The sequence below is a fragment of the Bombina bombina genome, chromosome 7 (assembly GCF_027579735.1).
Source record: "Bombina bombina isolate aBomBom1 chromosome 7, aBomBom1.pri, whole genome shotgun sequence".
In the NCBI taxonomy this organism is placed as follows: Eukaryota; Metazoa; Chordata; class Amphibia; order Anura; family Bombinatoridae; genus Bombina; species Bombina bombina.
The window spans coordinates 337,148,419-337,161,961 of record NC_069505.1 but is presented as its reverse complement, the minus strand read 5'-3'; the positions used below and the strand labels follow the sequence as shown (position 1 = coordinate 337,161,961).

The window sequence follows — 13,543 nt, the reverse complement described above, 5'->3', positions numbered from 1 at the left end:
TTTCAGTTGTGTTTTAAGTCACATAGTTGTATAGATTCAGCAATAAATACTTATTCTTTGCATGTAAAAGATAGACAAACAGTAAATGCACAAGTATTTAGTGACTAATCCGTTTAATTATTTTAATGCCTAATGAAGATGTATTGAAGGGAGAAAGGCATATGCTGTTTCACAGTGGTCACCTTATAGTGCACACTGCACTGTGTAGTCTGTGTGAGTCTCAATCACGCACTGGAGCCAGGAAGAATACCGCATTCCCTCTCAGTCCAGGCCAGGCTGCGCAAGTTAGCTCCGCCTCCACTGTCACCACGTCATGCGGACCCACATACAATCCCATAGGATAGCAATAGCCGGGCCAGCCATTTAAGTCATTAGTAATTGGTTAATTTACCCACCCAGTCCTGAGTTCAGTAGAGTGGCCCTAGGGACTCAAAATTCTGCTGCCCCTTAAAAATCTGCTGCCCTAGGCACCGGCCTTGTTGGCCTATGCCTTAATACGCCCCTGATTTCAGATACAACAATTTATCTCTCCTACCCACCACTGATAGGTAATTAGTGTTATTACCTCTTTTTTCATATATTTTCTACAAATAATACACCTGTCTTCATATTTTCAGTATGGGTGGTGGTTTCAAAAGGCAAAATCAGCTATTTCAAATAACAAAATAATGGTAAATTGGTTGTTTGTAAAGAATTAAATACAATCCAGCAGGTTAAATGGACCATCGAGAGCACAATAAAGGGGAGGCAATTTTATCCACAGTGCCTCTTTAAAGTACTATAAATTGAGTATTATGCCAGACAAACTATAATTGATAGCTTTCAATATATTTAATTATAGTGATGTGATAAAATGCCATCAAATATGTTTATAATGAATCAATTGGACAACAAAGAAGGCTGTCAAAGATAGCATGTTTAGTAATGCAATACAGTTCCATACAATGTGAACTAGATGTGGATATTCCAATAAAGATCTAAAAGATAGCATGTTTTACGTGTTTTGGTAAAAAAAAATATATATATATATATACAAAGATAAAGGAAAATTAAATATTTTTTGCAACACATGTTTTTTTTCCAACCTCTACACTCACCTCTCACTCTACATAAAGGGCTAACACAGAGTTTACCTGAGAATTATATTTAAATCAAATACGTTGCCCCATTTTGTTTATTCACATTATAAGTTTTGTACAAATGTTTTTTTTATTATTTTGTATTCTTCACTTTTCGGATTTCTTGAAAAAAGTCAGACATTATAGAAATACTGAGCAAATACACCATGAAGTCTTCAAAATCCATTTTCCCATCTTTGTCTTCTTCCAAGTTAGACATTATCTCTTTATACTTAGGCTTTGTCTCTTGGCCCTGAAGATAGAAAGCAATACACATTTAGGTTTAACATTGATTAATATAAATGAATAAATAAAGATTCAGACACTTTGGCCTCTATTTATCAACCTGTCAACTTACCTGCATTCGCCGGCACCAATACGCTCGCCTAAGATCGCCTAACATTGCTGCCGCGGACCTGAATACGTTCTCCAAAATTATCAAGAAAGCTGTCAAAAAGCCGCGCACCAAGTGCGGAGCGATGAGCAGCGGACTGTTGTTAACTAATCTGATTAGTTGATGTCGCTGCTCTTCGGCTTATTTGTAGCTTTGTTGGTACCCTGTCACTAAGCACCCACACTATACTATACTGTTTACCCTTATACTGCCGCTCCCAGAGCCCACCACAACTCTAATAAAGTGTTTAACCCCTAAACCGCCGCTCCTGGACCCCGCCGCACCTAAATAAAGTTATTAACCCCTAAACTGCCACTCCCGGAGCCCACCGCCACCTACATTATATGTATTAACCCCTAAACCGCCGCTCCCGGAGCCGACTGCAACTAAATAAAGTGTTTAACCCCTAAACCGCCGCTCACGGACCCCGACGCCAACTACATTAAATTTATTAACCCCTAATCTGCCCCCCCTACACCGCTGCCACCTACATTAAATTTATTAACCCCTAATCTGCCGCCCCCAATGTCGCCGCCACTATATTAAATTTATTACCCCTAAACCTAAGTCTAACCCTAACCCTAACACCCCACCTTACTTAAATATAATTTAAATTAATCTAAATAAATATTCCTAGCATTAAATACATTATACCTATTTAAAACTAAATACTTACCTATAAAATAAACCCTAAGATAGCTACAATATAACTAATAGTTACATTGTAGCTATTTTAGGATTTATTTTTATTTTACAGGCAAGTTTGTATTTATTTTAACTAGGTAGAATAGTTATTAAATAGTGATTAACTATTTAATAACTTCCTAGTTAAAATAAATACAAAAGTACCTGTAAAATAAAACCTAACCTAAGTTACAAATACACCTAACACTACACTATAATTAAATGAATTACCTAAATTAAAATAAATTAATTACAATTAAATAAAATTAACTAAAGTACAAAAACAAACAAACAATAAATTACAGAAAATAAAATAATTACAAGAATTTTAAACTAATTACACCTAATCTAATCCCCATAATAAAATAAAAAAGCCCCCAAAAATAATAAAAAGCCCTACCCTATACTAATTTACAAATAGCCCTTAAAAGGGTTTTTTTGTGGGGCATTTCCCCAAAGTAATCAGCTCTTTTACCTGTAAAAAAAAATACAATACCCCCCCAACATTAAAACCCACCACCCACACACCCAACCCTATTCTAAAACCCACCCAATCCCCCCTTAAAAAAACCTAACACTAACCCCCTGAAGATCACCCTACCTTAAGACGTCTTTACCCAACCGGGCCGAAGTCCACAACGAAGCAGGGCAGAAGAGGTCCTCCAGATGGGCAGAAGTCTTCACCCAGACGGCATCTTCTATCTTCATCCATCCGGAGCGGAGCAGGTCCATCTTCAAGACATCCGACTCAGAGCATCCTTCCAGGCCGACGACTACCCGACGAATGAATATTCCTTTAAATGACGTCATCCAAGATGGTGTCCCTTGAATTCCGATTGGCTGATAGAATTCTATCAGCCAATCGGAATTAAGGTAGGAAAAATCCTATTGGCTGATGCAATTAGCCAATAGGATTGAAGTTCAATCCTATTGGCTGATTCAATCAGCCAATAGCATTGAGCTTGCATTCTATTGGCTGATTGGAACAGCCAATAGAATGCGAGCTCAATCCTATTGGCTGATTGCATCAGCCAATAGGATTTTTCCTACCTTAATTCCGATTGGCTGATAGAATTCTATCAGCCAATCTGAATTCAAGGGACGCAATCTTGGATGATGTCATTTAAAGGAATATTCATTCGTCGGGTAGTCGTCGGCCTGGAAGGATGCTCCGCGTCGGATGTCTTGAAGATGGAAGATGCCGTCTGGATGAAGACTTCTGCCCGGCTTCGTTGAGGACTTTGGCCCAGTTGGGTAAAGACTTCTCCCGGTAAGGTGATCTTCAGGGGGTTAGTGTTAGTTTTTTTTTAAGGGGGGATTAGGTGGGTTTTAGAGTAGGGTTGGGTGTGTGGGTGGTGGGTTTTAATGTTGGGGGGTATTGTATTTTTTTTTACAGGTAAAAGAGCTGATTACTTTGGGGCAATGCCCCGCAAAAAGCCCTTTTAAGGGCTATTTGTAATTTAGTATAGGGTAGGGCTTATTATTATTTTGGGGGGGCTTTTTTATTTTATTAGGGGGATTAGAATAGGTGTAATTAGTTTAAAATTCTTGTAATTATTTTATTATTTTCTGTAATTTAGTGTTTTTTTTGTACTTTAGTTAATTTTATTTAATTGTAATTAATTTATTTTAATTTAGGTAATTAATTTAATTATAGTTTAGTGTTAGGTGTAATTGTAACTTAGGTTAGGTTTTATTTTACAGGTACTTTTGCATTTATTTTAACTAGGTAGCTATTAAATAGTTAATAACTATTTAATAACTATACTACCTAGTTAAAATAAATACAAACTTGTCTGTAAAATAAAAATAAACCCTAAACTAGAAACAATGTAACTATTAGTTATATTGTAGCTAGCTCAGGGTTTATTTTACAGGTTAAGTATTTAGTTTTAAATAGGAATTATTTATTTAATGCTAGGAATATTTATTTAGATTTATCTAAATTATATTTGTTAGGGGATGTTAGGGTTAGGATTAGACTTAGGTTTAGGGGTTAATAACTTTAATATAGTGGCGGCGACGTTGGGGGCGGCGGTTTAGGGGTTAATAAATATAATGTAGGTGGCAAAAGTGTAGGGGAGGCAGTTTAGGGGTTAATAAGTATAATGTAGGAGGCGGCGGTGTACGGGGGGCAGATTAGGGGTGTTTAGACTCAGGGTACATGTTAGGGTGTTAGGTGTAGACATTCCCATAGGAATCAATGGGATATCGGGCAGCAGCGAACATGAACTTTCGCTGCTTTCAGACTCCCATTGATTCCTATGGCATCCGCTGCCTCTAGGGCGGCGGATTGAAAACCAGGTACGCTGGGCCGGAAAAGTGCCGAGCATACCTGGTAGAAATTTGATAACTTCCAAAAGTAGTCAGATAGTGCCGAACTTGCGTTCGGAACATCTGTAGTGATGTAAGCATCGATCTGTGTCAGACTGAGTCCGGCGGATCGTATGTTACGTCACTATATTCTACTTTTGCCAGTCTTTAGGGTTTGATAACTAAGGCGAATCAGGTTCGCCACAAATACGCTGCAGAATTCCAGCGTATTTGCAATTGATGGCTTGATAACTAGGGGCCTTTGAATATTTGTGAACAGTTTTTGGAACCCTCCTCAGAATACATCACAAGGATGCATCCATCAATCACTTCCTCATTAGGGATGGGCGAATATTTTGCAACGTTCGAATTTTTTTATTTTTTTATACATTTACCCGTTCAAATAGAATTTTGAATGTTTATCAAACATTCTAATATTTTAATTTTGAATATTGGTATTCAGATTTTAATTAACATTCGGTAATATTTGTTGGAATATTTAAATTTTATTTTATTTTCAAATATAAAATCAAATTTAGAATGTTCATAATATATCAAATATACTAAATTCAAATGTGTTCATTTAAACTATAATGACCAATCGAATTAGAAAGCAACATTCAAATTTGAAAGCAACATTTGTATTTGAAAGCAACATTAAAAACATAACATAACACTAGATTTTCAAATTTTAATGAATTTTGAATTCTTATCGATATTCTATTGTGTTAAATGACTATCCAAAGAATATTCATTCTACCATTCGGATTTCAGTTTAGCCACATTTGCCCATCCCTATTCATCATATATTTATGTGTGTGTGTCATCTAATGAAAGAGGAAGACTACCTGTGTGCTGGATAGAATAATATATAAAAAAACACTCAGGCCGTATTTACATTCTTGTTGATAATCATCAGCAGTTCTAAATCGCTAATAAGTTTGGCTGTCTAAATCCTGCATCCTCTACCATTTTATACCGTTTACTTTCTTTTGCATTACGTTTTACCAGCTCATGAAAAAATTTGGAAGGTGTTAACTGCAAATCTGTCATTTCCCGCTTAGTTTTGACTATGCACAACATAATCGTTTGTTTAGTCCTTAGGTAGTGGGCGGGACAGGTATTTACATATGTAAATTGAATATATGTGTATATATATATATATATATATATATATATATATATACTGTATATACAGTGTATATATATATATATATATATATATATTACGTGATATCCCTTAAAGCTAACATGACTACAAGAAACTAGAAATCCTGACCGCAACAATTGTTTTTAGAAAAGCCGTTCCAATCTTTCATTTTATTTCATATATTATTAATATTTTATATTTCGGTCTATGGGAACTGTGTGTTCCCAGTAAATATATATGTATATGCTTATATACATATATATTTATGTGTTAATATGTGTATATACACATATAAACACATAAATAAATACATAAATATATATATATATATATATATATTCATATACATTTAAATTTCAATTTGCTGCCCATCGCTGTGTGACTTACCCCCTTCGCTGCGCTAGGTTCTCATACCTTGAGGCTCATTGAAGCCTATGGAAGTGCGCTTCATCTCAAATACCAGCTCACATTTGTGTGCGCTGGTATTATGAGTGGAGCAAAATATCGTACTCGCGTCAGCGCAATTTTGTGCTCCACTCGTAATCTAGCCCAAAATAGACCATTGGGAACACATTAAAGAAGAGAAAATTTAACGGTACACTGTCCCTTTAAGGTTATACTGAAAATGCCTCAAAGTTCCAGTTTATATCAATTAATTCATATAAATTAAAGTTTTTTCAAAACCTTTATTAAAGGGACACTGAACCCAAATGTTTTCTTTTGTGATTCAGATAGAGCATACAATTTTAAGCAACATTCTAATTTACTCCTATTATCACATTTTCTTAACTCTCTTGGTATCTTTATTTAAAACTCAAGAAGTTTAGATGCCGGCCCATTTTTGGTGAACAACCTGGGTTGTTCTTGCTAAATGGGGGATAAATTCACCCACCAATAAACAAGTGCTGTCCAGGGTACTGAATCAACAATTGGCTGGCTCCTTAGCTTAGATGCCTTATTTTTCAAATAAATATAGCAAGAGAATGAAGACAAATTTATAATAGGAGTAAATTAGAAAGTTGCTTAAAATTGCATGCTGTATCTGAATCACAAAAGAAAAAATTTGGGTTCAGTGTCCCTTTAAAAGGTTTAACCATTTATTTACCTGTACAAAATTCGGAAATTGAGTTTGCAGCAGTTCTTTAGCCTCTTTCTTGTACATTTTCCCATCATCGTCTGAATGTGAATTGTAAACAAGGATTGTTGTGGCAAATGCTTTCTCTAGATCAGAGCCTTTCCCTAGAGCTGATATTAAAAAAAAAAAAACTAAAAAACCCATACAGTTTTTTTAAATGGAATTATTTACAGTGTTTGTAGTTTAATCATATTTTAAAAGATTGAATTATTGTTAGTCATAAATAAATACCTCTTCTTCAGAAAATGCATATTATAAATCAGTGTCTTATAAATCACTAAAACATTTTGACATTATCCCCTTGAAAGAACCTTTTTTTAAAGAGAAATAAAACCTCCACAAATGTCTCACGTGATTGAGACTGTAAAATGAAGAAACACTTTCCAATTTACTTCTAATAACAAATTTACTCTGTTCTCTTGGTATCCTTTATTGAAAACCAGGTAGGAAGGTTTAGGAGCATGCACGTGACTAGAACAATATATGGCAGCAGTTTTGTAACCCTATGTTATACTTATGCAAGAACAGTAGGTGGCAGCAGTGTTTCCTGTCATGTATAGCTCTGGAAATGTGCACGCTACCCATCTAGACATCTCTTCAACAAAGAATACTATGATAATCAAGTACATTTAAAATTATAGGTAAATTGAAAACTTTTTTTTAAATGATATGCTCTGTCTGAATCAATATAAAAAAGTCATATGTCCCTTTAAAAGATACCTTCAGAAAGAGCATTCATTGGTTTTATCTAAAGGTACAAAAATGAGGACATTTTTATTTGGCTCAGTAATTACTAGAATATATATTTTTTATTCTTTTGTAGAATATTTTACATACATTTCCTTTATCTTTCTGAATCAGTGAAGGGATAGGCTTTCAGCCAAGTCAATCTTCCATTTTGCCTATTTATTACAACAGTCCATCCAAATGCGGTCACTCATATTTTGATGAATAATGTTATAACCTGTGTCTTCATCTTTAAAGTCATTGTACAGACCTCCTACCTTGACACATCAATTAAAGGGACAGTAAAGTAAAAATTAATCTTTAATGATTCAGATAGAGAGTGCAATTTCAATGTCTTAATGACCAGCAAACTACCCTGTACATCGCTGGTCTTTCTATAGGGGTGGCGCTTTCAATAGTCCGCTATTTTAGCAAGCCTTCTGGGGGGAGGGAGGGTCTAATAGAGATATAATCCCTTAACAACCAGCAAGGTACAGGGTACGTCACGGTCGTTAAGGGGTTAAACAAATGTCCTAGTTACTTCTATTGCCAATTTTGCTTCATTATTTTGATATCCTTTGTTTAAGAGTAAATCTAGTTAATCTTAGGAGCAGCAATGTACTACTGAGAGCTATCTGAGCACATCTGGTGAGCCAAAGACAAAAAGCATATAAGTGAAGTCACCAATCACCAGCTAGCTTCCAGTAGTGCATTGCTGCCTCTAAGCCTACCTAGGTAGGTTTTCTAACAAAGTATATTAAGAGACCAAAGCTATTTTGATAATAGCGGTAAATTGTAAAGTTGCATAAAATTACAGGTTCTGACTTTCTCTTAAAAGTTTAACTTTGTTTTACCGTCTGTTTAAATGAATTAAGATTTTACTTTAATAAGAAGGCCTCCATTTATTATACTCTGGATGGTCAAGGTCCCCAGCATGTGCTGCCCGCATTCACCTTTGCAGAAGCAAATACTTGTGCAGCAATGCTCCCTGCTTTTGCACAACCAACTGCGTGAGAGCAGGGCTTGTCAATCATCAAGGTTAGATCAGAATGACTTGGGTGGCGGAGTGGTTAGGTAGCAGCAGTCTTAAGACTGCTGCTTTTTAACTAGTGTTGCATGATCTTTTGAGCAAACCAGCACGCTGAGGCTCCGAAGCTGCATCTGAAGTGTGATAAATATAGCCCGAGAACTGAACTTACATGTGTTAAGAATTACAAGCCTATTTAATATGTTGAGTAAAGGCAAAATTGCTGTGTAAGGTGTGCAGTTTTAAGCTCAAAGCTGGCGTATAGGTTAGGAAACAGTGGTCTGATGACCGCTGCTTCTAAAAGGGACATAAAACCCATTTTTTTCTTTCAAGATTCAGATACAGCATACCATTTTAAACAACTTTCCATATTATTTCTATCTTCAATTTTGCTTGATTCTCTTGGTATCTTGTGTACTACTGGGAGCTAGCTGAACATTGGTAAACCAATGACAAGAGGTATATATGTGCAGCCACCACTCAGCAGCTAGCTCACAGCTCCTGAGCCTACCTAGGTATGCTTTTCAACAAAGGATACCAAGAGTACAAAGCAAATTACATAATAGAAGTCAACTGGAACGTTGTTTAAAACGGTAGGCTGTATCTGAATCAGGAAATAAATATTTGGGGTTTCATGCCCCTTTATCTATCGTCTGCAGGCTTGCTCATATAAGCCTATAGCAGAAGGCACTCCAAAACTGCATTTGTAGCTTGTTTGATGAGCCCATAGTGTCTAATGTCTATGTAAGAGTGGTGAACCTTGGTATTTGCCCAAGATGGCAGACAAAAATGTTTTATTGGCAAGTCACATGTAGTGATGTCCTTGGCCTACTCCCATAATACTTACCACTAACACCATGCTAGATTTTTATTAGATTATCATAAATCCAGGTACATACTCTAAAAAAGGTGGTCACTCGTGGTTTAGGGTGTCCCTTCTGTGAATGTTCTCAGAAGCATGGCCCTGAAGGATTCCATGTGTACAATAGAAACAGCGTGTGATTTTAATCCTATATGGTCAATCACAATCCTTTAGGTCAGTGTTTCTCAACTCCACTCCTCAGGACCCTTAACAGGCCAGATATTCATTATATTTAACTAGAGCACAGGTGAAATAATCAGCTGATCAGTAACCATGGTTACTAACCTGTTCTCACCTTTCAGATGATTATTTCACCTGTGCTCTAGTTAAGATATAATGAAAATCTGGAATGTGAAGAGTCCTGAGGACTGGAGTTGAGAAACACTGTTTTAGAAAAGCTTTTCAGATGAGTTAAAAAATCCCTATAGACTTTAATGGTAAATTTTGTAGAAAAATCATTAGATTGACCCCAGAATTATTATTTTTTTCTGATAAAGCTGGATATGCTAGAAAGCAAAGCAGAATGTGCATCTAAGTCTCTGGGTACGTGGGTATCATTTGTATTCCCTTTGCCATGATTTTACATTATATATGCTGTAAACTTCGACACCCAGTTGAACAAAATATAAGGTGCCTTGGGATGTTAAAGTCCTTGCTTACAGGGCCATAGATAGTATATGTTGTAGGAATGCTGGAAGGCTGTTGTAGTGCTCCAAATTCCCAAAGATGTCAACATAAAGTCCCTTTTTACATGTTGTTTGCTTTACTTAGGACATGGGGAGAGGTGAATGAGTGGAAAGGGTTATTTAAAAATAAAGCAAGAATGAGTATTAAAATAAAGATGTAATCCCCTCTATCTTCAGTGGCACCATCTAACCTTTATATAGAGTTTTGTGGTAGCACCGGCTATTTTTAACATCCAGACACAACCCTAGGTTTTCCTTAAAGGGATACTGAACCCAATTTTTTTTCTTTTGTAATACAGCATGCAATATTAAACAACTTTCTTATTTACTCCTGTTGTCAATTTTTCTTTGTTCTCTTGGTATCTTTATTTGAAAATGCAAGAATGTAAGCTTAGAAGCCGGCCCATCTTTGGTTCAGCACCTGGGTACAGCTTTCTTATTGGTGGCTAAATATACCCACCAATCAGCAAGCACTATCCAGGGTGCTGAACCAAAAATGGGCCAGCTCGTAAGCTTATATTCCTGCTTTTTCAAATAAAGATACTAAGAGAACAAAGAATTTATAATAGGAGTAAATTGGAAAGTTGCTTAAAATTGCATGTTCTATCTGAATCATGAAAGAAAAAATGTGGGTTCAGTATCCCTTTAAATACATCACCTAAAATGATGTAAAGCTTAGTCTCCACACTAAAAAGTGAAAATTTACCAAAGCTTGTTTTAGAAGCAGACTATGGCATCGCCAGAAAGTATTGGCGGGGGTGCACTTCTCAAAAGCCCATTAGTGTTTTGTTGGTGGGTTTGCGATGGGAGGGCCGTACCAGGCAGCTTGTGGGAGGTTTGGGACTTGTAGTGGGCCGGGCACTGTGAGGTTTTGTTGGCACTGGAAGGAGCTATAGAAGAGGAAATTCACGAGGGATAACAGGGGGATCATTGTTGGGGGCCACAGGGGGGCTAGTGGCCCCTGCCATACTGGAAGCAGGTCCCTTAACACAGCTTTTTTTCACAATATGACTATCATTACAATAAACTACCCTAATTTAACTGAATTCTTACCTTTTATAGAAGACAGTTGTTTTGAAATTGGTATTGTATTGCTACAATAAAAAAAGAACATTTACATAATTAAAAATATACCTATAAAACACAAAGGCATACATTCTGTAGTTATAAATTTTAGTGCTACAATAACATTCTTTATTAAGCAAAAGTGACATTGTACTGTAATATTTTCTCCTTATTAACATATTCCCAATGATCCTGGGATGTATTAAATTGTTAACAAATAGCTCATTTATATATTTATTTTGAAATTTGAAACAGCTGTGTTTGCTTGTTGAAACCATCACCAATACTGAAAAGCTATGTATAAAAAAGGATGCAGCAGAAATCAACCGCCCAGTGTGAGTGTTGGGAGAGAATATTTTATAGGGAATCTCCATATTACAGGTTAAACACCAAATGGTTTTGCTTTTGCAAAACCTCATTTTACATTAAACAATCACTAAACACAGTAGCATATCATAATCAATAAATGTATAATAAATAGACAAACACAAAAGCACTTAGTTTAAATTTCAGTTAGTTTTATTGTCCTTCCCACTGCTTTATGTGACAGCAATCAGCCAATCAAAACTAGTATAATTCTACACTGTGAACTCTTGCACAGGCTCAGTAGGAGCTGGTGCCTCAGAAAGTGTGCATAAAAAAACATTGTGCATATTTAGATAATGGATATGAATTGGAAAGTTGTAAAAGTGTGTGCTCTATCTGAATTATAAAAGTTTCATTTTGATTTTAGTGGTCCTTTAAATGGGAAGTCTAGTCAAAATTAAACTTTCATGATACAGATAGGGTATGCAATTTTAAACAACTTTCCAATTCTCTTTTATGATCAAATTTGCTTTGTTCTTATAGAATTCTTAGTTGAAAGTTAAACCTAGGTAGGCTCATATGCTAATTTCTATGCCCTTTAAGACTGCCTCTTATCTCAATGCATTTTACATTTTTTACAGCCAAAGGGTGTTAGTTCATGTGTGCCATATAAAAAACATTATGCTCACGCTGTGGCTAAAATGCAGCTCTCTCAAAAGAACTGAAATAAGGGGTCAGTCTGCAGAGGCTTAGATACAAAGTAATCAGAGGTAAAATGTATAGTAATATAATCATGTTGGTTATGCAAAACTGGAGAATTGGTAATAAAACGATTTTCTATCTTTTTAAGCAATAAAAATTCTGGAGTAGACTGTCCCTTTAAGTTAATCTAGTTTCAATGTTTAAATCAAAACAACTTTATTTTTTAAACCTTTCTTCTTCTGTATTTCTTGTTTTGTTTTTTTGAGATTTCACTTTTTGACACAAAATAAGAAATATTGAAAAAAAAATGTTTTAACAATGGCAAGACATTTCTGCCAGTCTTGTAGGCTCAATGACTTTTTTATTATATATCAGCGAAGATCATGTTCACTACACATCAAAAAGCGCTTTTGGGGCATATTTAATTAAAGCGAAAGCCATGTTCAATCTTTCATTCTCATTTTTTTTTCTATCCTGGATTACTCAGTCTTGAAAATACATAACTTTTGAGTTTTATTCAACCTAAAAGCCCTTTTTTTTTTTTTAGGAATAAAACTGCACTTTGTGGTCTCATGGAATTACTATACAAGTAATCATTTACAGCTTTATCTCTTACAAAAAGTAAAAAATAATTCTTTTGATTTTCCAAAATGATTGAAAAATAATTGTGTAATGACTTACAACCTTTTTACATTATACATTTTGGGGCCTATCTATCAAGCTCTGAAAGGAGCTTGACGGCCCGTGTTTCTGGCGAGTCTTCAGACTCACGAGAAACAGCAGTTATGAAGCAGCGGTCACAAAGACCCTCTGAGCTGCTCTGAGCAGGCGTACAGGAATCGCAACAATTCAACCCGATCGAGTACGATCGGGTTGATTGACACCCCCTGCTGGCGGCCCATTGGCCGCGAGTCTGCAGGGGGCGGCGTTGCACCAGCAGCTCTTGTGAGCTGCTGGTGCAATGCTGAATACGGAGAGCGTATTGCTCTCTGCATTCAGCGAGGTCTTGCGGACCTGATCCGCACTGTCGGATCAGGTCCGCCAGACTTTGATAAATTGGGGCCTTTGTCTCTTACCCAATATTATACATACCTTATACAACTAATTACAATTAAATTGTCACATATCGGATAGGGGGTCATTTTTACCAAGTTTTAAAAAGCTATAAGACAATGTTCAGCCATGTTTAAATAATAATTAGATACAAGGACATTGTAGGTCAAAATATAGAACAGCAATTAAAATAAAAATATTTATGTGTTTTAAAAAAAACATTAAAAAACATTCTGCTTCAGTAACAAGCCTAGATTTGCTCCTCTAAATAAGACAATGGGGCCGAAGGAGTTTGATGCCCCTGTTTCCGCGCCAGCTTTCA

General features: G+C 35.9%; 1 protein-coding gene across 1 annotated transcript in view; it reads right to left on the bottom strand.

Moving 5' to 3' along the window:
• Positions 1–1,128: 1,128 nt before the first annotated feature.
• The window catches only part of SNTN (sentan, cilia apical structure protein), a 14,651-nt gene continuing 2,236 nt past the window's right edge, over positions 1,129–13,543 (bottom strand). The window contains exons 2-4 of the mRNA XM_053688989.1: positions 11,149–11,189; positions 6,765–6,904; positions 1,129–1,371 (exon numbers count right to left, since the gene is read on the bottom strand). Of these exons, the coding sequence (XP_053544964.1) occupies positions 1,213–1,371; positions 6,765–6,904; positions 11,149–11,189 (340 nt within the window). The 3' untranslated portion in view covers positions 1,129–1,212. The remainder of the gene's footprint in view (positions 1,372–6,764; positions 6,905–11,148; positions 11,190–13,543) is intronic.